Source organism: Panonychus citri, unplaced genomic scaffold (genome assembly GCF_014898815.1).
Source record: "Panonychus citri isolate SS breed McGregor unplaced genomic scaffold, ASM1489881v1 Contig00011, whole genome shotgun sequence".
Lineage (NCBI taxonomy): Eukaryota > Metazoa > Arthropoda > Arachnida > Trombidiformes > Tetranychidae > Panonychus > Panonychus citri.
The window spans coordinates 1,712,020-1,736,474 of record NW_026515416.1 but is presented as its reverse complement, the minus strand read 5'-3'; the positions used below and the strand labels follow the sequence as shown (position 1 = coordinate 1,736,474).

The 24,455-nt window shown below is 30.2% G+C and overlaps 4 protein-coding genes across 5 annotated transcripts; 1 reads left to right on the top strand and 3 right to left on the bottom strand.

Annotated features, from left to right (window-relative positions):
• Nucleotides 1-56: 56 nt before the first annotated feature.
• On the bottom strand, nucleotides 57-15,645 carry LOC128392347 (rho guanine nucleotide exchange factor 10-like). Its single transcript, XM_053352364.1, has 2 exons — nucleotides 14,053-15,645; nucleotides 57-4,508 (listed from the first exon to the last, which is right to left on the bottom strand). The coding sequence occupies exons 1-2, from the start codon at nucleotides 15,533-15,535 to the stop codon at nucleotides 2,260-2,262; spliced, it is 3,732 nt and encodes a 1,243-aa protein (XP_053208339.1). The 5' UTR covers nucleotides 15,536-15,645; the 3' UTR covers nucleotides 57-2,259.
• A 368-nt stretch (nucleotides 15,646-16,013) lies between these two features.
• On the bottom strand, nucleotides 16,014-18,837 carry LOC128390272 (uncharacterized). Of its 2 annotated transcripts, XM_053349975.1 has the most exons (3): nucleotides 18,702-18,837; nucleotides 16,454-16,692; nucleotides 16,014-16,320 (listed from the first exon to the last, which is right to left on the bottom strand). In XM_053349975.1, exons 2-3 carry the CDS (start codon nucleotides 16,689-16,691, stop codon nucleotides 16,253-16,255), a joined length of 306 nt encoding a protein of 101 aa, XP_053205950.1. In that variant the 5' UTR covers nucleotide 16,692; nucleotides 18,702-18,837; the 3' UTR covers nucleotides 16,014-16,252. The 2 variants fall into 2 exon arrangements, with proteins under 2 accessions (XP_053205950.1, XP_053205941.1); XM_053349966.1 differs by lacking the exon at nucleotides 18,702-18,837 and having other exon boundaries at nucleotides 16,454-17,612.
• LOC128391814 (uncharacterized) lies at nucleotides 17,610-20,348 on the top strand. The gene is made up of 9 exons (XM_053351762.1): nucleotides 17,610-17,918; nucleotides 17,976-18,400; nucleotides 18,753-18,870; nucleotides 18,937-19,014; nucleotides 19,078-19,223; nucleotides 19,535-19,735; nucleotides 19,803-19,920; nucleotides 19,982-20,059; nucleotides 20,133-20,348. The coding sequence occupies exons 1-9, from the start codon at nucleotides 17,765-17,767 to the stop codon at nucleotides 20,279-20,281; spliced, it is 1,467 nt and encodes a 488-aa protein (XP_053207737.1). The 5' UTR covers nucleotides 17,610-17,764; the 3' UTR covers nucleotides 20,282-20,348.
• A 1,494-nt stretch (nucleotides 20,349-21,842) lies between these two features.
• Nucleotides 21,843-23,871, bottom strand: LOC128390262 (patatin-like phospholipase domain-containing protein 6). The gene has a single exon (XM_053349955.1). The coding sequence runs from the start codon at nucleotides 23,828-23,830 to the stop codon at nucleotides 22,076-22,078; it is 1,755 nt and encodes a 584-aa protein (XP_053205930.1). The 5' UTR covers nucleotides 23,831-23,871; the 3' UTR covers nucleotides 21,843-22,075.
• Between the last annotated feature and the right edge of the window lie 584 nt (nucleotides 23,872-24,455).

Sequence of the window (24,455 nt, the reverse complement as noted above, 5' to 3'; positions counted from 1 at the left end):
AATTCGGTTAATCGTTGAAATTAAATAATTGGATTAATACTTGACAAGATTGAGAATTAATTCTTATTACAAATTGTTTATTGTTTAATCATAATTAGAGAAAGAGAACGAGAAAAGGGTTAATCACTCTCTGTCTTTGTTGTTTTCTAAATGTTTTACATTGTGGATCAAAACAGGAAAAGGAAAAAGATTTACATGTTTCTTTTTTCATCGAAATCGATATTTAAATTGTTTGGGTGTTTTTGTGTCGATTCTTTGATTGTTTAAATGTCTTTTGTTTCCTTTTCCATAAAGTTGGTGGTTTTCTTTGTTTATAGTTGAATGAGCGTTGAAAATAATGCGAAAAAAATTGAAAAATAATCATTCATTGTCTTCTATTAGTAATTGTAATTATCTTCTTCCAATTCTGTGTGACATTGTGTTGGATGAGCTTCGATTGTGGTGGGAAAGAAAAGAATCACTGGAACATGGTGGAGAGAGAGAGAGAGATAGAAAGTTATTGTAGTGATAAATTGTGAATTCGCTGATGATGTGAGTAAAAAGATGATTCAGTATTAAAGATGAGAAAAGTTAGTATTTATATTTCGCGAGGATGAAAATGCAAATCGGAGCAGAAAATGATGATGACAATCTTTCAACAATTAACTATTATTACTCCTTCTGGACCAAGACAAAGAAAAACGTTTATCCTTTCACTTTCAATGGTTATTGTTGTTTGTTGATTTGGTTTACATTTCTATCAATTAACTTGGCCTTTGATCTTTGGGTTCATCCATCTAACCAATGGTTCCCCATGATGATGATGATGATGATGGTCATCAACTGAGTGGACTCGGTTATTTGGTTCAGAGTAACATAAGAGTTTCCATCTCAATGAAGAGTGTGTCCAGTGGTCACATCAAATGTTGCAATTTGTTGATTGTCGGATAAGTTATGTGTTTGTCTCATTCAACAGATTACAATATAACCCATCAGATTCAAACGCATCAATAACGTAATAAAAAAAACAAAATATTTTCACATGATAAACATCATTACCATCATCCTATTTGTTGTGGATTTAAATATTTTCAAAAGGAATACAATATCTCCTTTTTAATTGTGATTTCTTCAATCTCCTTAATTACATCAATAAATATATTCCGGAAAGGGAGAGCTTGGGATTAGTGAAATTGGGGATAATCCTTTTGTTTTGACTCCTTCTCTTAATATCAATTGTTTCATGTTCGTTTTTGTTTCTCTTGCACATAACAAATGCATAGTTTTTTTAATTATCTCCAATGTTTTCATGGGTTGTTTATCCACACATTATGAAGATATAAATTTATATTCATATATAAATGATGAAGGTGAGATGATTGGCATGAGATGATTGAAAATGGCAAATGATGATGCTGACGATATGATGATTGCAATGATGATGATTGTGATGATGATGGTGGTGATGTGATGGTGATAAGGATGTAGATTGGCGAGTGTAAGAATGTAATCAGTATTGTCTTTTGTTGAATATTTAATGTTTTTCTCTATGACATTGATGAGAATAAGGAACAGTTATGTGAAAGAGTAGAAGATTTTAGGAAGAAGATGATGATATTAATGATGATGTGGATGATAAATGCAGCGAAAAAAAGATGAGACAAGAAGAATGAGCTTTAAGTCTTGAAAAGGTAGGCCAAAAAAGATAATTGTTGGAAAGAATAAGTTATCGTTTTCATCGTCGTCATCATAATAGTTGTTTTTGTTTTCTTTGTTGTTAACAGTTTGTTGATTGAGAAGCTTGATTGTTGTGGATTTGACGATTTCATTATGTAATCTGACATTAGTGACTTGAAAAGAGATAGAGAGAGAGAGAGAGACCTGAAAGTGGTCAATAATAATAAAATTATAATTAATAATTAAGGTGGAGTCGTTGAAGGATTGTCTTCATTTTTTTCATCTCTCTTAAAGTGGTTCAAGTTAATCAACACTTTACAACAACATAAGAAAATATTGGCTCAATATTATCGTTTCATGTAAATCCAAGTGGGTGCTGGTGTATTGGTGAGGGTGTTTAAGATAATCCAAGAATCATTTGTGCATCTTTTGTTGTTGTATTGTTTTCCTTTGAATGTTGTCTGAATTTCATAAGAAAATGCCATTTGTAAGATGAAACGAACCAGAAGAGATGATAATAAGTGAGATATTAATGTTTGTTGTATTGTTCACGCCGATTGATGATTTTAGGTGATAAAAAAAAAGATCGAAACGTTTTAAATTTCACAGTTTATATTCCCAGATTATGCAATGAGCATGTTGGCTTGAGTATGGATTGTCTATTAATCCTCTTTTATAACCATTTCCACCGGTCATGAGAAGAGCGGTTTTTAAATTGACTGAATTACTTTGCACTGAATTTACGGATCCATTGGTTCCGTAAATTGAGGCATTGTTGGAACGATGATTGATTGTTGACGAGGTAGAAGCCATGTTAGGTTCAGAACCGTGAGTTGATGGTTTAGACCTTTTGGAATCATATAATGAATTAGCAGCCATTCGAGGTAGTTGTTGAGGATCAGATTGTTGGGATTGGGGTTGTAATTGTTGTAATGCTGTTAATTGTTGGCTAGGTTGAAGTTGTGAAGGTTGTAATTGTTGTAAAGGTTGATTTTGTTGTAATAGCTGAGGTTGTTGGGTTTGTGATTGTTGTTGTTGGTTAACTACTGCTTGTAACATTAAATTATTAATATTATTTACATCTTTGGGTGATGTATGGCCTGAACCTTGTTGAGCTGTTAATGGTATTGTATTGGCTGATCCATGAGATCGTTGATGATTGTCCTGGTAAATGGCACTGCTTGAGGCAGACTCGGAGGTTGAGTCATCTGAAATTGTCATATTAGAGAGATCCCAAGTCATACGAGTTGCATTAAGATTTGTTTGTCCAGAGGGTTTTTTAACTTCATCGTAATCGCCAACTTTCATCAAATCTGCATAAAGCCCGTAAATTGATTCCACATCTTCTTGCTTGGAATGGTGATCTGTTCCATGGCCTTGAGATTTGTCACCTCCCCTTGGGTTACCTGAGGGATTGGTTACCGGTGAAAGGGTTACTCCGGGTGTTAGACTAAGTAGAATGGTAACCGGACCAATGTGACGATGAAGTGCGACATTTAAACATCCAGAAACTAAAGGAACTCCTTGAAGTCGAGGTAATGTTAAGGTTACAATAATACCCACTGAGGTACCGATCCAAAGTAACCCTCGAGTGGCTAACATGGCGGTTACATGGATTGGAATATCATTGGTTAAAGGTTCATTTAGAACTCTTTTTACATTAGGAGCTACATTAAGATCTTGAAGGTGTTTAAAAGTTTCCGTATGATACAATTTAATTATAGATGAATTAAGAAGGCTAACCCATAAACCGATACCACAGTGAGCTAGTAGATTAGGTTTAGGTTCCTCTTTAATAACTAGATCGTCAAGTGAGACAGTGGAACCAACATTTTCAGGAACTAGAGAGTAACTTTTCTCAATATTAGCACCATTGATAACCCATATTTTGGTTGATGAGCAAGCGTAAATATCTTTACCAATAGGTAGTAAACAGGTAACCGGAGATGAACTAAGAGATAAAATAATTGGATCTTCAAGTCTATCAATTTCATAGACAGTTAGCACTCCCGAGGTAAGGCCAACATAAACATACTGGTTAAATTGTTTGATACAAGAAACTTCACCAGGAATCTCTAGAGCTGCAATTTGACGCCATTCTCCAGGTGAATTTGCGTCAACAATAATGACTCTTCCCTCTTTCAACCCAATCCAAATTAAATCAGAAGCCACCAGTTCAAGACAGGTAACATGAGAATCACAAAGTTCATATGAATGGATAAGAGCCATTTCAGAATCATTGGTTGCCAATGCTCCAAGTTGTGAACCATTTTCATTAACATTACATATCCACAATACACCTGATCCAGTATCATCATATCCAGGTAAACCTTGGTACAGTTTATAATACAGGGCACAGGTTAATTGACTACCTTCAGTGGTTGCGAAAATGGGAAGTGACTTAACAAACAGAGGAACTCGTTGTTGAGTTATTGCATTGATATTGCCACTGGAGGAGGATAGATTTTCACTGACGATATCCCAGGCTGGATTATTGGCACGATCTAAGGATAATTTTGCTAAACGTACATCGGTCAGCCAGTCTTTCTTTGCCTCTGGATCGGACATTTGAATGCAAATGGTATCTTTAAAGTTCTTTGATCTAATTCGTAATTGGAAACAACTACGATCAATCAGTGTTATCTGATTATCTTTACGACGTATCTCATTGTGAATCTGTCGCGATAATTGTTCAACCAATTCATGTGATAATCCATTGTATTCAAATCGTAAAGATGAGATGAGATTTTTAATCCGACTCATCATTTCTAAATCATGCATTAAATTGTTTAGATCACAATACATCCGTTCAATTGTACAATGTTGCGGAGATGTTGATGTTGGCGTTGAATCTATCATAATAATCAAAGAGAGAAAAAAAAGATGAAATTAGTTATCGATAAAAACTATAAGGCTTATAAGTTTCGAGTCTTTATAAGGATATGGATTCAATATGCAAGGAAAAGTTATTCAATCAAGGAAAATAATGAGATAATAAACCAAATTTCATCCTGATTCCATCATATTTTGCTACATAAATTGTATTAAGATGCACCACAAATAAGAATCCCAATCAATATTTTTCTATCCTGAACAATATTGAATTAGATTCGGGAGTGAGAAAAGAGGCAAGTGAAGATGGTGGAAGAAGATGTAATAAAAACAGAAAGAGGAGAAATGAATATGAAGATGATGAAAAAAATCCTCAGCCAATTCACCAAGAATCAAGTAGATGCAAAAAAAAACCTGAAAGTTAATTGATCTCTCGAGTGTCATAAATAGAGTTAATGATTTAAAATAACAGAAAAAGAAACAATTAAAGTAGCAAAAGAACCGCTAATTATAATTAAATTGTTGGTATATAAACATTTCTATGCAATATTAGAAGTTCAAGTGGACAAGGAACTGAATATAATACGGTTAAATCGTAGCTTTAATCAATTGATCAAAGTCAAGTATCATCAACAACAATCATGGTCAAGATTTATAACCTTTGCAACTTGACCAAAAATCATGAAGTAGTTGATAGGATTTAAAGTTAGTTAGGTTATATTATTTATACAGGAAAAGGAAAATCAATCCTAAGCCTTTGAACATGTTTAGTTTGAAGCAATTTAATAAATGATAAGTTAACAATTAAATGATAATCAACAAAATAACATACAAAACAAGAACTTGTATTGATCAATCCTGTTGATTGGAGCAAAAAATCAATCAGGTCAAGTTTCCGATGTTAAAATTGATGATAATCATCATGATTGGATACGCTTTTCAAGTGTATCACTTTTTATCAAGAACATTTTTCATCTTCGAAAGTAATAAATAAATGAAATATCATATTTTTTTTTCATAACCTTCTCATTGACTGTTAACAGTAATTATATACATAAAACTGACCTCATATAAACTGGAACTTACTTCCCTGTATATATGAAATTGACCAAATTACTTGGTGCCAAGAGAAAAGTCCAGAAGTTAAAATCATCTAGATAATCATCATAATTATCATCAAATTAACTTCAAGTGTATTTTGAAGGTTCCAAGAGACGTTTACAAAATAAGATCGGGAAACAATGTTTAAGTGAATGACATTGATTACAGTTAACATAATAGGTTAGTAATTGATTATTTCATTTTTGAAGAAATTTTTTCACTAAATTTCATTATAATCATGATAATAATCATCATCGTGATAATTATAATCAATTCAGAAGCTTTTATCTGGGAATCTATGGTCATTATCTGTTCAGGTTGTTTTGATGTAATAAAAAAAAGTGATACCCTTTCAAAGGATAACAATTTAGTTACCGTTAGAATGTAATTCAAATTGAAAAATTTTCCGTTACATTGAGTTTCCTTTTGTTAAACAATTGGAGTCAAGAAAAGGGCATCAACAACAATTACACATAATCAACTGATCATCATGATTACAATTGTGATAATAATAATAGCAATGATGAAACATTTTAACCATGGAATGAGATTATGATGAGAATAGATTAAGATTAATATAATGGTTTAGATTGTCAAAATTTTATCCTCAGTTGGTCAGATAATCAATCTAAATTATATATGATACATAAACTATTATTATCATTATTATCAACAATTAATGCTCACAACAAGCGTAAAAACGTAAACAATTAATGTTGACATTATAATTGTTACAATTATAAAAGAGAGAACAAGAAACTTGCCAAACATTGGTTTTAATTTGGTGACATTTGTAATTAAAATGTTTAAAAACCCGTAAATTGTTACTATTTAATTTGAATAGAAATTAAATGTCATGTACTTTAATAATATAAATACAACAATTGAAATGTAAACAAATTTTTGGTCTATGATTTGTATTGTTATTATTACAGTTTTTGTATAAATCTAATTATTCACAATTTAGTTTCCCATGTGAATCAATCATGAAATTTAAATCTATCAGATTAACATGCTAAGAAATAATAGAAACTATCAGACTAAAAGTCATTTTGATAATATCTCATCATGAATTGATCATGATGTTGATTAATTTGATGAACTAAATAAATTAAACGAGAAAAGTAGACAATCAGTAAATGAAATTAAATTTGATCAACGATTTCAATGTAAACCAAGATTCCCAATGACACACAAGTAACTAAGATCTGATTGTCAAAGGGTTGACAAGATCATAAATCAACTAAATAATTCATTAAAGAAATTGAATCAAGTAAATAAACAATCAACTATCAAATGAAAATTAAATGTACGAAATTAACAGAAAAAAATAGATATTAATTAAGGTCAGAAATGAAACTATATGATTCCTAAATGAAACATTTGATTAGTATTAATAGAAATGAAGAAAAAAAATGATTAAGACAATTTGATTGGTACGTGGAATCAATTGAAAAGTAATAACATAAATAATCAAAATCAAATCAAGGTAATTAGGTTAGTTAACAGTTTAAAGTGAGAATTGTTTTCTTAATCAAAGTAAATCGCGTAAACGGTGAAAAATGATAATTTAATCATAATCGGTTAATCAAAATAGTCCAAGAAAAAATCACTAATAAAATGGTTAACCTAGTAAACTGTTAGTCTCAAGATATTGGCCATTTACAAGAATTGATAAATATTCAATATAACCTAATTGTATTGTCATTGAATTAGATGATTTTAACTAATCAAATTACGGTTGATTATTGTTGTTAAAACCTGTTTACAATTTAGTTAAATAAGCTGATTGGAAAGCAGAAAAGTTTACAATCAATTGATTCAGTCTGATATTGATGAACCATATTAGAGACAATCAGAATAAGAAAACTGAATAATGATAAATCTTGATTAAGTTATTTTCTGATGATAATTAAAACTATTATTTAATATAATATTAATTATTTATAGATGATAGTTACTATTTAAATGAATTTCTAATCGGTAATTAGTCTGATTGTAATAATAATTACTGAAATTTCATCTGAATCAAAATCAAGAAGAAAACAACTCAATCTAAATCAATTGGGCTTCATTTCTAATGAGATTTAATTTGCTTTAGCAAGAAAAAAAAAGTTTGAATATCAAAATTCAAGAATCAATGATTAGTTAATCATTGATTGTAATGAGATATAAATGATTGAAGAGTAATAATAATAAGTAGAGAGGGAAAAGTTAATGAAACAGATTAACTATGGATTAGGTAAGAGTAAAACTTTCATTTTTTTTTCAATTTTCATTCAACAATGAAAAGTGATTCAGTTTCGTGCTGAGAAAATAGTTAAATATTAACGATAAATTGCTCATGATCAATAGGTTAACAAAAGAAACATTATCAAGACTTAAGGAGAGATTATCTTGGTAATGATTATCATCATATCATAATGATAATCATCACTGTTTCAATGATAATGATTGTGTTAATGATAAACATCATGATGGGAAAATCACTATAGTTGGTTAATTAGTTAATGATGGTTACATTAGCACGATCAAGTATTATAAGATTATGTAGTCAAATTGTATTGAGTTTTCTGTGACAGGAAAAAAAAACAAGAACAATCAAATGAGAAAAAAGTATGACAATTATCAGGGAAATGAAGTTAATTGTCAACAGAAATGGTTAAATTAAAGTGAAGCTGATTATTAATCAAAAAGTTAAGAAATAGTTGGTTGACTATTACATTCAATTATATTGTACATTGATAAATTGTAACGTAAATAGTGGTAACATTGATGTTGTATAATTTTAGATACGTTGATTGTTTAATTAAACAATTATTAATGAATAGTTGGATAGCATCAATGAACAGTATAACAATCAATATCGATGGTAATCTAATATCGATATAAGTCAAGTTCGTATCATCTTTTCATCTCGTATTCATCTGACGAAACCTTAAAAAGTTAAGAAATCAAGTGAAACATTGTTTCTGAATCGGTATTAGTATAAGAATATTGATTAATTTGATAAATACGCAATAATTCAGTTAACTAGAGCAATTGAAATGAACGTAATTAGGTGATAACGCTTAACGAACAAAGTGAAAAAATCAATCAACAGACAGAAAGATTCAGGGTGTGGATCATGATGTAGAGGGTAATCCCTCAGGTATTGTTGTGAATAAGGATGAAGATGGAGATGATGATGATGATGATGATGGTATCATCAAGAATAAAATATTTCATCCTCAATTTATGCAACAATTAACATTCCTTGATCAACTCATCGTAAACCATTAATGAAACTTTCGATCAGATTGAATTGTAATTAAGTGTACATATGAGAGAGTAAAAAAAATGAATCAACCACAATCCGGATAAGAAATGATCAAGTTTAAGTTAATCATGTTTCCATTTTGATGTTGATTGCTGGATAATTTATTAATGAGTGATAATAGTAGATAAAAAAAATAATTATATTTATAAAATGAAATGAAAGTAAGGGTAGATTCAAGTTGAATACTCAGATTAATATCATGAAAATCATGAATACTAAGTTTTGTATCCAAATCATGAAGTGAGATCATCCAGTTAATCAACCAATGAGTCATGATAATCAAACAAGTTTAATCAGTAAAACAATTACAAAGAAAGCGGGATAAAATATCAAGTGAGTCTCAATTTGATCGTTAAAACTAATCAATTAATGATAATGATAATGATAATGATTAATAAAGTAAAGGATTGAAATCAATTGAAACATCAAAAGTAATCAACAAGTAGTAATTTTATTAATCCATCAGATTAACAAATTACATCTCGAATAAAATTGTTGATTGATTAAAAACAAACTAATGGCAACAATTGCTAAATCAACGTTTAATCCTAATGACAAGAAAAAAAATTTCAATTGATCAACCGATGAAAAGAAATATTTACCATCATGGTCAAGGATAGTAATTAGGTGAATTATTGGAAATCATGGTTCAATATTTGATTGAATTGGGAGATGATGATGATGATGATAGCATGACTTGAAAGTTCCGTCATATTTCAATTGTCATAATATTGTTTTTTTCGTAAACAAAAAACACGCAGCAAAGTAACGGACTTTGATGGTGAATTTGATTAAGCGTGATCATCATAATAATAATCAAGTTTTTGTTGTTAATGGTGAATTAACGTAAGAGGCACACACAATCAAGTTAATCATCAAAAATAATGTTATTATTTTATTATTATTATTAATAATAACGGTAACAATCATAAATGATGATAAAAGGGCAAAACAATTAGGTCAACGAATCAATTGTCAATGACATTGAATGAAAATTAGTGAGCAAAGATGATGATGACTTTCGTCCTGGAAAGTAATTAGGTAATGTAATTTGGTTTATTATCCCAATTTAACAATGTAAAAATTGTTCAACATTCTATTGATATATAAATAACAATTTAATATTGTACAATCGTAAGTGAATAAATATTATTTTTCATTGAGAAAATTGTGTAAAGTTCATTATGGTTACTTGTTATCTAATAGGATTCTAGCAAAAAGGAAGCGGAAATGACAATAGTTTATGCTGAAAGAAAAGACAAAAATAATGATTTCTCACATCTTTGTATCAGACTTTTTAATGTTCAATCAATTTTCATCATGATTAAATACATGAGAAGATACTGAAAAATTCAGATAAAATGAAAAGGGTGACAGAAAAATCATTTATATAAATTTACTGGGTGAGTTTGTGTGTGTGAGAGAGAGAGAGAGGGAGAGGTAAGAATCATTGGAGAGTAAAAGTCCTATCGATTAACCATTATGAGCGATTCTTTCTTTTACCACCCTCGCCTCCCACTCCAAGAAAAAAAGTTACCTCACAAAGTATAAACTCTAAATGATTTACAATGTTCCTTCCCTGAGATTATGGTGGGAGTGAAATTATCAATTCTACATTGGAAAGTATATATATAGAGAAAATCCTGAGATTCCGAGTGGATAGAAGAAGTTGGATCAATGAGGTTAATAAGTATCAAAGGTTAATCGAACTTCAATTGAGAATTCGTGATCGAAGTATCAATGTGATCAAGTTGAATTAATATAATCGGTGATTCATCTCAATCAATAAATAATTTCAAATATTAAAAACAATTGGTATTGATTAGTTAACATCTTCAGTTATCAATACAATTAATACTAAACATTCATCTTAATTAGATTCAATTCATTGATGAAAATATCACTTGAGAAAAATTGTTATCACAAATTATTATAAATAGAAATGGTCATCTTCATCTTCATCTTCACCTTCATCATTCTCAACATGAGACCATTAACATAATCATCATTATCACAATCATTAGTTTTACTGATTATTTTTTTTATGTCAAACATGATAACTTAATAATAATAAATAGTAATCATAATGATTATAACAATTTACTTGGTGGAGTTTGTAAAAGTTGATTGGGATAATCAAGAAAATAAGATGCTAATGATAATAATTAATTGAATTCATCATTAAAACATTTAAAATGTAACTGTTTAATAGTAGAGAGAGAGAGAGAGAGAGAGAGAGAGAGAGAGAGAGAGAGATGATATTGTTGTCCAGTGTTACAAAAATTTTGATTACATTAAATGATAATCAAGTTAATGACACTTCTAATGATATAATAGTGACACATACACTCAATAGTGTCTAAATGATAATTTTAAATGATTGACTTGATAACAAGGTAATTAATTTAGTAAGGATCACAAAAGGTGGTGCAGTTAATTAACTAACAATTTAGAAATGAAATGATCAAATGAATGGAGAGAAAATAAAAGTAAAAAAATCAAATACAAAAGCAACAATTAACTATTGTAACATAGAGTAAACTCTTATATCCACCACCACGCAATCTAAACACGGAAGACAAATGAAAGATAAAAGGATGAAGTACTGACCAACAACAACAATAATAATAACAAAATGATTAACAATGTATTTTAATCATTAATTTAAAACCTGATTCGTAGTTAAAGTAAACGAGATAGTTAACCGGTTGTTTAACTAAACTCTTTGTATGCAAATTGAAAAATAGTTAACCAATTATCATGCAAAACAAAATAGTTGTAAACACTAGATTACAATTAATATCATTTTACTATTGATATCAAGTATTTTCGCATAGAGAAAAATAAAAAAATACAGAATTAAATTCAATATTTATTGATGAAATTACCCTGAAATTGATTCTTTAAGAGAAAAACATTCAATATCTCTTTCTTTCTTTAAGATTTTACTTCAATATTAAGATAACAATTGAATGAAAATAATAAATATAAACATCATAACGTTTACCGGGTTAAAAGAAACTATTATCTGGTTGATAGCACGCAAATGATTTTTGCCTTTTTTTTTAACTTAAAATGATGATGATGGGAAGATGATATTGAATGAAAACAAAATTGGATGATAATGATTAGTAACCATATGATTATGATAAACTATCGCTACTCATATATATATAAGCAAAGTGAAATGATTACAAACCAGATATAAACTTGAGACATACAAACATAAATGTAGTTATAATAATAATAATAATGAAAACGGAAGGCATTCAAATGATGATAATAATCATTGATTGTTTTTAAAGTAAACAATCATTGAAGATGAAGAAGAGAAGAAGAAGAAAAAAATGATGAGAAAAAAGTAAAAGGAATCACTTGAGAAGGAAACTCATAAATATCATGTATTTTCAATGCTTCGTTATTGCGGTTTTTTTTTTCATGTTCTGTGGGCTGAATTGGCGATCATGATGGAAAAGTAATCATTTGTGACTTAACGTGAAGATGAAAATAACTGTTAATTATTTTTCCACCCATCATGTAATAGTAATACCGATAGGCAAAGAAGACAAAAGTAATTATGTGAATGATTATCATCATAATTGTTTTAAAGACGTTTAGGTGTAATTTACCTTGCAACTTTTTCTTTATGTATAAGCTCAATTGCTATTTTGATGGAAATTAAATTAACCAATTAAAAATTTGTACCGTTAATTAACTGCTATTAATCAAGATGGCAAAGAAACAAATAATAAATCTGTGTGGATTATCATTATTATTATATACTAATTATTATACTAATTTGATAATAACAATGGTTGATTGTTACTTAATGATACACTGAGGAAATTAGCTTTGGGTGGTGGTTGTGTTGGGTTGATTGTTATGTTATGAATTTCTGAGCTAATGTTGGGATTCTGTTGATAATATTAATGACGGTAAAGATTAATTCTCAATGATTTTAATGTAATAATATTACAACAATAAGGTAGGGAAAAAAATGGTTTCTCAGTAAACTATGAGAAAGTGTTATTAGCTTTAGGTTATTGGTTAATATATTAATGTTGGAACAGGTAACATGACAAAGGAGATGGATTAAGTTGAATGAAGGGAAGAAAATAAGTAAGATACTGAGATTATGATGAAAGATGATATTAGATAAGCATCAGGATGGATTTGGATGATTTTCTATCATCAGTTTTATACTTTATAATCAAGAGTAATAACAACCGAAGGGTTCGTCACCCAAGTTGAAGGTTTTCAATTTGAAGATTAATCAAAAAGTCGTGAGACTGTAAGATCAAAAATCGGATCAGGTCAATTTAACGGTCAACAAGGATACTCAGTCCATCTTATTTTGACAGATCATCAGTAAGGGTATTATATTATTTATAAGAATATAAATAAAGTAATTTGAGAGAGAGAGAGAGAGAGAGAGAGAGATCAAAGGAATCATGAGAAAAGGCATGAAGATTAGTCATAGATGTTCACGTTGATGAAGATGATAACTTTCTCATCTTCTCTCTCCGTTACTTTTGATCTTGTTAATGTTACAATTACAACTAATTGAATAATAAAAAGTGATAAAAGTGAATTAAATATTACTAATATCGAAACATGAAACATTTTTTTCTTCTAAATGTTATCACATAGAATTAAAGATGCGCAAGAATAATCTTCTGAAGAGAAAAGTTTTCTGATGTTGAGTAAACAGAATCTACAATAAAAATGAGTAGGGTGTTGAGAGAGAGAAGAAGAAGAAGAAGAAGAAGAAAATAGAGAAAGAGAGATAGAGATAGAGAGATAGAGAAACAGGTTAAGATAATATTCTTCTCTTGAAATGAATTGTTGAGAGAAGAAAATTGCGAAAAAGATTTTCAAAGAAAGAGAAATAGAAAGAGAATAAACATTTTGGGTTGGGGTAGAATAGAGAGAAAGGTAAATCCAATAGATTTATTTTCCCTTCTTTTTCTGGCCTGACCCCTATCGGTGAATATCAATTGATGAGGAGAAGAGAAAAAAAAATCTTTGTTTTTCTTTGGGCTCCTTCACTTTCACTCCAATTTCAAGTTGAAGTGTTAATTAGCTGATGAATCAATGGGTTTTAAGGGATTTCGCTGGTAGAATAATTAATGAGAATTACCAACCTTTGGTCCTTAAGACTGAATTAGCCATGAGATTGTCGGTTGCTGGTTTAACATCATCAATAACATCCACATCTTGAAGTGATGCTTGAAATTTTAACCTATTTGAAGGGACACTAACACACACAAGCATATCATTGAGAAGGTAAAGCTTTCGACATTTTGTTTTCAACACTAGACCTGTGGAGGAGTCAAGGTCGAGAACGTAAACAGAATCCATTCGGAGAAGGTAACGATTAGATGAGGTTGTTGTTGAATTGGAAAGATAATCCTTTAGTAATTGTTTAACAGCGAAATGCCTTTCAGAGTCACGTTTTCGTTCATTTAGCCGATCAGCAAGGGATTCAAGTTGGGTTAGAGCTAATTGAAGGGACATACGATCAGGGTGATCGGAGGGTGTATGTTTAAGTAGATCGTCTAGAAGAAGGATAAATTGGGGAAATCTTTGAACCGGTTTAACCATTAGACCAAAAAAGCTTAAACGATCAGGACTATAGGTCGCTTTTCCTTGTAAGAATTGGGCAAAAGCTGATTTTGATTTGGATGCTTTTCTAGCGGTTTCCATTGCATTGGTGAAATTGTTTATAAATTCGGAATAAATATCGAGTACCATTGATTTGGAAAATGAATTAATAAAAACATCACCAATTTTCTCCTTCTCATCCCATTCACGGACACATTGACTCAGGGCAATGCCAAAAATTGTATGACACTGAAGGATTTGTTCAACTCGGTAAAAAATTGTATTGATCTTATTTTGACTCAGAATGGGTGGAGTTGATTCTTCCATGGGTTTCTTGAATTCATTGATTAGACGATGAAGTGAATTAATGTAGGAATTTTCAGAATCTACAATGGAACCAACAATATAACGACGTTTAATTTGTTCTTGGCTTAATCCAGTGGGCGGTATGTCAGGCAAACAAATTGGTGGTCTCTGTTTTTTGGACAATTTAACATCCATGTAAGCACTTTCCTCTTCATTACTCAAGGTGGGAGAATTTTTCTTTCTAGTGGAAAACCACCGGGTAAATGAGGATGAAGAAGATGTTCCAGAGAGAGTTCTCTTACTACCCTTTTTCCTCCAGCTTTGAAGACTCAAGGTATCAGCATATTGAGCACGTAAAGAGGAAAGAGTCATAAAATCAACCTCTTCGTAAATATTTTCTTCCACCCGAGCTCGATGAGAATCATCATACAACATGTATAAGGGTTCACGGTAGATTGATTGTTGTGGATGGTGTAGAGTTTGTGACTGTGACTGTGGTTGTTGTTGTTGTTGTTGTTGTTGCAATTGTTGGTTCTGGGGTTGATGTTGTAAGAGTTGTTGCTGAAGGTGTTGTAATGGTTGAGCTTGTTGTTGAGGCGATTGTAAAGGTTGTTGTTGTGGTTGTTGTGTATTATTGATGGATGACATTAAATCCTTACGAACCAATTCACTGTAATAATATGGTGCACTACTACTACTCGAACCTTCAGCTGCCATCGTCAAGATTTTCAGTAATTTAAGTGAAACAATTAAACCAAATTATCAAACTCCTTAACCAGGAGATCACAAAGAAAAATCAAATTCTGCAACCGCATCACTCAAATGACAAAAATCTGAAGAAAAGTTTCCTAGCGAACAGTAAGATGGCGCCACCGCGAAAAAGAATAAAACACATGTCAAGGTTCGCCCTCTGTCGCTTCCCAGTCAAAACATTAATCTCGGTGGTAAATTTAATCTTTTAATCTGATTAACTTGTTTTCTTAATTATTTGCCGGTTTCTTTTCGCATCCTAATCACTAATTAGTTGTTATGTTTTTTTTTTAACAGATTAATTTATTACTATTATTTCCTGTCTTCTAATTTACTTGAAAAGTGTCACAATCATGCTAATATTTTTTTTTTCGTTTTCTTTTTGTCACTTGTTTGGGATTATCTCTTTTTCGGAGATTAATAATTTCGGAGTGAATATTTTTTCTTGAACACAATTCTAATCAGTTTAGAATTGATAATTTAATGGGTAAATTGATTGACTTTTAGAAGGTATCATTACATAGCTTGGGAAGATTATGATTAGTGATTAATTTTTCTAATTTAATCTTTCAAATGTTTAAGGTTTTAACCTCCTTTTAAAGGTGATAGATTTTCAATCCGGTAATCTGATAATCGGCCAAAAATTAGATGATTAATCCTCACGATTAACATCTTGTCCATTGGTTATCTTTGGCCACCCCAACCGGACATTGGGCCCGAGGCAGGAGAGGGAACTTGAATCTCTTGAATAGCTAAGGAACAAGAGAAAGAAAAATTAATTTCTAATTAGAGAAAAAAAAAGTTTAACCAAACTAATAACTAATCCAATCCATAATCTAAGAGCAAGATTAACCCAAGGATTTATTGGAATCCAACTAAACTTACCGATGAATTTAGTTCGTGGTTTCATTGGTTGTGGAGGCATCGGAATCGGCGGTGGCGCGGGACTTGGCACTTGGACTATTTTGGGCACTTCGACGGCGATATACTTGATGATCGGCTTTAATGGTGGACACGAACACGATTGTTGTGACATATAAGAATCAGATGATTGCATGTACTCATCATTAGATTTAATTTCCTTTGGTGTTAACAGCACAATTAGAATGATCAATTTAATCATACTTATCATCAGTATGTATTAATAAATATAACAGAAACAAAGTTAATCCAATGAGTTAATCTAATTACAAGAAAAAAAAACTAAGTGAATGCTAATTGTAGTAATCAAAGTGAACAAGTGAAAACCAAAGTAACAATTTACAAAAATAATCAAAATTTTGTGATAAACTTAATTTAGGCTCACATTTCATAATCATCAACAATTACTTGATTGTAATATCATAATCATAGTCTATTAATCAGAATCAAAAGTAATTGTTATAATGATTATCTTTTCTATCTTAACAATTAACTTTCTTATGGTTGATTCCAATTGAATTTTCTTAATTGTTGTCAATTATTTCCTTAATCTGAGATCATTAACATGTTTAATTATAAATCAATTTAAGCCTAAAAAACTTTTCCAAACTACAATTAAACTAATTGTCAACTGTTTCCTCTGTTTTTCAGCTCAATTCTGTGATTAATTGGCCCTTTGATTGTCCAATTTAATCAACAATTAAAGTGACAACACTTTAATGGTATTACTACAATTAAGTGAAATATTGATTAATGTAATTCATTTATTATCACAAATCAATCAGTAACAATTAAATGTATCAAATTGTATCTTGACAATTAATCTACAAGTTAATCCGTTCACAATACTTGAATATGTATCAACAGAAAGGCAATTTAATTGAATATACAATCAAATCAACTGTTGACACATCACTAATCAAGGTTACAATTAACAGATCCTAGTAATAATCAAAGTCATAATTAACTGATAACAATTTATTTTCGTGTTCACCTTAATTTAATATTTGGTTGTTAACTCTTTACTCTTGATTTAGTTTCTTAATCAATTACTATTAATATTATCGTAGCCATAGGAATTAATTGTCATAATGTTTATATGGATTTACGATTATGATACAATTTAGGTTAATCATGATTCGGCATCAGTAACAATCAAGACAAACTGATAAGTTGCATATATAATCAACTTGATTAACTTTAGTTTGATTCACTATTTTACTGGATTGTGTTCGTGAAAAGTTAATTTAATTGTTAATCATCATCATCATCATCATGGAAAGTAAATCAACATCAAAAATTACAACAACAACTGTGATCAATGTAATTAATGGCTCGTCATCAACAGTAATTAAGAAAACAATTAAACGTGAGACTATTGAAAATGGTAAAATCAAGGAAATAACAACAACAGTTGAGGAGATCACAGGTAACAATTAGAATTAAATTGTTCACAATTAGTTAATTGTCTCTCTGTGTCCTCTAGGTGATAAATGTGATGATGTTGATAAATTGTTGGCTGAATTTGATCAATTACCATCTGATACGAGCATTGAAACAATTAAAATTGATGAAAATTCAAATGAAGTTTTAACAACAATTAAAAAAATTGAAACTCCAAAAGTTGAAGATAAAATTGATTGTAAATCAATTGCTACAATTAAAACTGATGATGGTCAAATTAAAGGTGATACAATTGATAGTAAATCAATTACTGAGGATAAACTATTGGACGATGATAAAGAAAACAAATCAACTGATCAGCTAATTGTTAAATCAGTTGAACCAATAAACCAAGAAAAAAAAGGTGAACAATTAACTGATCATCGAAAATTTAATCAACAATGTCTTGATAAACATAATTATTACCGATCCCTTCATGGAGTTGAACCATTCACAATTAACGATAAGGTAATTAAACACTAACAATTAAGAACCAAATTAGTTTTGATTGGATTTAGATACTGGTAAAATTGTTTAAAACAATTAAAACTAATTGTCTTCTGAAACAATAAACATAATAAGTGAGCTATTAATAGTTAATTAATTCAGAAAATTTAAGCTTTCACAATTAAAGGAAAATTAAATTACTATAGTAATCAACTAATTGTTTAAGATATGATGTAAAATTTTTGATTATATTGATTATTGGCATAAAATGTCAACGACTTTGACAGAATATAATTGTAATTAGATTAACAGTTACACTTACAATTGGATTAACAATCTTAATCTTTTCAATTGTGATTAAAACTAATCACAGTTAAATGAATTAGCACAAAATTGGGCAAATCATTTGGCTTCAATTGGGTCATTGTCACATCGACCTAAAAGTGAATTTGGTGAAAATGTTTTCTGGATCTCAATTAAAGATATTGATGGTAATTAACAATTAAAGAATTGATCAAACAATTTAATCACAACAATTAAAACTAATCACATTCTAGGAAATAAACCAGTTGATTCTTGGTACGATGAGATTAAGAAATACAATTGGGATAAATCAACATTCGTCAGTGGAACAGGTAAGTTAATCATCATCTCTTAATTGTCACAAGTAATTATTTGACTGCGAATTTAATTGTTAGGACATTTTACTCAAGTGATTTGGAAAAACTCGAAACAATTAGGAATCGGTAAATCGACAAGTTCTAAAGGGACATTCGTTGTATGTAATTACGATCCACCAGGTAACTTTATGGGGAAATTCAAAGAAAATGTTTTACCTTTGATTAAGAAATAATCAAAACAATTAAATCAATTTCCATGATAAAACAATCAACTGATTGTTTATAATTATGTAGATTTGATAATAAATCATTGATTTGAAAAGTTTATTTCATTTTGATTTTTGTTACTTTGTTTGGATTTTCATTTTATTCATTTTGACAATTAAGGAAATCTAATTGTTTCAATTATCAAACTAATTATATTAATAATTATGATGATAATTTACCATGTGATTGGTAATTTGATTTACTTTTTTTTATGTATAAATACTGAGACTAATTAACTTTTGTCACAATCAGTTTTGTTAATTATTAATACGTTAAAATGGGTTCAATAGTTAATCGTTCATCATGTTTCTCAGTATTTTGCCTTTTAATTGTTACAATTAATTGTTCTGGTTCATCACTTAAGAAAGTTAAAAAATCAGCTGACAAACAATTTGATCAAGAGTGTTTATCTAAACATAATTATTACCGATCACGACATGGAGTTAAACCTTTGGTTCTTGATGAAGAGGTAAATATAAATACAATTAGTTAATTGTTATCAATTTTTAATATGAATTGGAAATTTAATTTTTAAGATAAGTAAAGTCGCTAAGGATTGGGCTGATAAACTGGCCGCTAACGGGGCTATGTACCACAGGCCTAACAATAAGTATGGTGAAAACATTTTTTGGACTTCAGCTAAAAATAGTGACGGTAATTAGTCAATTTTTACATTGGTGATTAGCTTAATTAACGTTAATTGTTACTCTGTTAGGAGAGAAACCAGTTCAACTTTGGTACGATGAGATCAATTTATACAACTGGAATAAAGCAACATTCACCAGTGGAACAGGTAAGTGACCAATTTACCTTAATTGTTGGAAGAAAATTGATTTTGATTCACTTTTCGATTATTTAATTGTTAGGACATTTTACTCAAGTAATTTGGAAAGATTCGAAACAATTAGGATGCGGTAAATCAACAGGTTCTAAAGGTACATACGTCGTATGTAATTACTATCCACCAGGTAATTATATCGGAAAATTCAAGGAAAATGTTTTACCTTTGAAATAATTAATTAATCCATTTCTGTGATGTAAACTCAATCTAATCAAATAATTAAAAAGTAATCAACACTCTACTAATGATATAATAATGATATCAAATATGTTTCACTCAATTGGCTCAAATTTTCACAATTTAATACCAGAAATTGACACAATTGTTAATCAATAAGGTTAGAAAAGTTTCCATTCTTGATTGTCACAATCAGAATGTTTTTTATTTCTTGTGATTAAATTAACTAATTTTCTTAAATGTATTCTTAATTAATCATATCCTTAACTGTGGATATGTACTTATAAGTGTCAATTAACTTCACGATCAGTTTGTAGTTTATATTTAATCATCTTTGTTTACTAAAGTTAATGTATTTAATTAAATTGTTAAACTCGATTTCGATTCAGCTAAATTAAATGTCTAATTAAATTCTGATAATATTCTAGTCTTTATGTTACATTTAACTTATCTCAAGATTTTGGTTTTTTTTCTGAATTTACTTGAATTCTGTGATTTATCGGACAATTAATCAATAATCCTAATGAAGTTTTCAACACTCCGATAACAATTAACTCAGCCCATATGAATTAACTGATAAACTAATTGCAAACTAATCACAAGATGTGATTTAAATCCTTAATCATATGCACTAAGTTAATAGATTAATGAGATGAAACAATGAAACAGAATCTATGGATTAACAATTTGTTCTCAACAATTATTCTATTCGTCTCAAAGATAAATCACTAAACATTTTAATTAACCTTAATTGTTGAGAAAATCAAAGAGTAAATAATAGTTCTTTTCGTTGCCAAGAGATGGCACTGCGAACGAATTTCAGAAAATCAGAAAATCAGATTTTCTCATTTTCTCTTGAGGTTTATTGACATTTTTTTGGCGGTTAACTAACAATCTAATCTAATTGTGATCTAATTGAATGGTTGGGTACTTTAATTGTTAGGAGTGCCTCTTTTACTAATCCCTTGTAATCTCATTGATAATCTGGTTTTATTTGTATCCTTCAATAAGTTTCACCTTTGTGTTGGTTTTTTACCATCACACCTCATCTATAAAACTGAATTCAGTTGATTGTGTTTTAAGTCAATTAATTGTTTCCTTTCTGACTAAATACCTTTTAGACAATTAGCTAACTTATAATCTTCCATAATCAGTCACAGTACCAGGATGGTAACAATAAGAATCATAATGTTTATCAAGTGTTAATTGTTACCAATGAAAGTGAATGTCTACTTGAAGCAATCCAATGGTTAGAAAATGTTAATTCACAATTTAAGTGATTCCTGTTGATTTGAGTTGAAATGATAACAGGTTTTCACTGATTGTTATTATTTTGATGCAAGTAACAATTTAAGTATACGAGTTAACGACACATGATCAATGTTGAGAAAAGCAAAACAAGTGAATTAACTGTAAACAAAATGCGTAAACCATTTGGCCTTGGATATTAATTCAATGACAAACTCAATGTAAAAAAGACATTGCCTGTTAATCATATTAACGGTTGAAGGAAAAAAACAAAAAATCAGTAAATCAGATGATTAATATGAATTGTAAATTGTTAACTTTGTCTAGATTTTTGTTTTATCGTTGGGTAAATGAAATGATTAAATTAAAAGAAGGGCATTTATCAATTAAATTTAAATATTAATTTTACAAAAAAAATATGTATATTAAATGGTAATTTGATTTGGTTTTTTTTTGTGATTATTAGGAGATAGAGAGTGAAAGTGAAAGGATTAATTTACAAAGAGGAGAGAGAGAGAGAGAAAGTAGACTATTAATTGTGATTCAGTTAATTTTAGCGATTAATGAATCAAATTTTTCATCGTTGAAAAAAGTATTTCCATAAGAATAACCAACATTCATAATTTCATCGTAACTACCAAATTGAAAGGTTTTAAATCTATCAATTGGTGGACGAATGTATGTACAGTAAGAGCTATTTTTAACTCTTTCCAATTGTCTAACACAACTAACAAAGGCGAGGCGAGATTGTATCTCGGGTAAACTGGGAACTTTAACTGGGGTGGCCCATGGATTCCATCTTTTCCAAAGTAACCACCAGCCATTAAGAGTATCTCCATAATTGTATAAATCGGTTTCATCTTGACTTCCGACATCCACAGCGAGAGTTGTATGAGCTCCCATGACTTCTTTCATCACATCAGCAGGTAAATTATTTACATAGCCACCATCTAGAAGTAGATGACCATCGACTGGATCACAAAGAGGAGGTAAATAACCAGAAAGAGACATAGAAGATCTAACATAACGCCAGAGAGAACCATATCTATGGATTCTCATGCAACTTGACGAGATATCGGTAGTGATACAGAAAAAGGGTAACCATAAATCTTCAGCTTGTTTCTCACCGAATACATTATGAATTGTTCGGTTAAAAGCTGCACCAGAAAACATCGCGGTAACAGGGTAGGTTAAATCGAGAATTTGTCTCCAATATGAGGTCATTTCTAGAGCCCAACGACGAGCTTTTTGATTAAATTTGTTGTAATCACCTTCTTGGCAGTAAAGAGCACCCATAAAGGCACCAATGGAAACACCACCAATCATGTCAATAGGAATTCCTGCCTCCATAATGGCTTTAATCATACCCGCATGAGCTGATCCACGAGCACCACCTCCGCCTAAAACTAATCCAACAGAAGTACCAGTTAGACATCGAGCTAATCGGGAAAGATCTGAATGGACGGCAATAGGCTCAGAAGTAACAATTGAATAATATTCTTTCATTTCCATAGGAGATTTTTTGATGAACATTCTTTTTGGACATCGAATGTGATGATGCCAAGAGCACCAAGCTCTCATGTTTAACCAGAGAACAGTATTTTCTGGAGATTTGGAGGGATTACTATGTAGAAGAACGAGTTCCTTTTGAGTATTCACTGCAATTGAGTCAAGTTGTCTTTCCACTCGACCAATGGTAGGAGGTGAATTGGCTAATCCAACGACAAGAATACAATCAGCAGCACGAATACAACGATGACTCCAAGTTGTAAAGGTTCGATCACATTGATAGAGTATAAGCTGATGTTGATCTTTTTGTTCTTTCAACCAGGAAGACAATTTAGCTTCATTGGAGACATCAAATGCTCTTTGACCAAGAACCTCACGAATATAATCAGAGGAAAGGGTAATCACAGTTCCAAGAGCTGTTAACGCCTGATTAAGCTCAATACAAAAAGCTTCCAATGGAACATCATCAGAAGCACCAATAATGGTAACATTGGTAAAGGTAGATGTTGGCCTTAAACTAATAAATTCAGGATGAAGGTAAGGATTAAGACGGAAAATCCTATGGTTACCAGATTTTTGGAAAGATGTTCGAACCTTTCGTAACATTTTCCGTCCAAAGAAAATGACTTTATCCCGTTTACGAAATCGAGGTTGTTTAATCGTTGTGGGAACATCTTTGACAACAGGTTGCAGCCTTTTAATGGCCATGGCAATCAAATTTAACACCAAAAGGAGACATATAACAATTAAACCATATTCATAATTTTCATCAAACCTTATTTTGGTCATGGTGATCAAAGGAAACCAAACCAATTATTAAACAATAAACAAAAAAAATAAACCAAAGGAGAGAGAGAGAGACATAGTAACACAAATGGTAGAGTTTTAAACCTTTTTGACCGCGAAATTCAAATTTCGAATTTTCAAATTCGAAATTGACCAAACAGATCGATCCACTGAAAATTTAACCATCTAGACCATTTTTTCGAAGCGTTTTACAGAATAAATCATCTCCCTGGACTGAACATAAAAAGAAAATCCATTAAAATATCGAATTTAATCTCTGAATGTTATTATGAACATTTGGTTCTCCATCCTCATCATCACCTCAACATCTTCATCTAATTGTTAAACTTAATCATTTTCCTTTTACTTGCAAAAATTAGTCAACATATTGATCAGAATCTTAATAATTCTGTTAATTTTCAACTGAATTAACAATTGATTTTCTGTCAAAGTGTTGATTTGACTTTAATTTTTGCTCTTTGGTTGCCAAGGGAAAAGGGAAAACCAAAACTCTTGAACCTTTTACGCTCCACCTGACGGTCGATCGTTTAACGAACGAACGTTAAGCCCATCGATAGATGTCACCACTTTTTTGTCTTTCTTTTTTTCTTTAAAAGGTTTTCTTTTA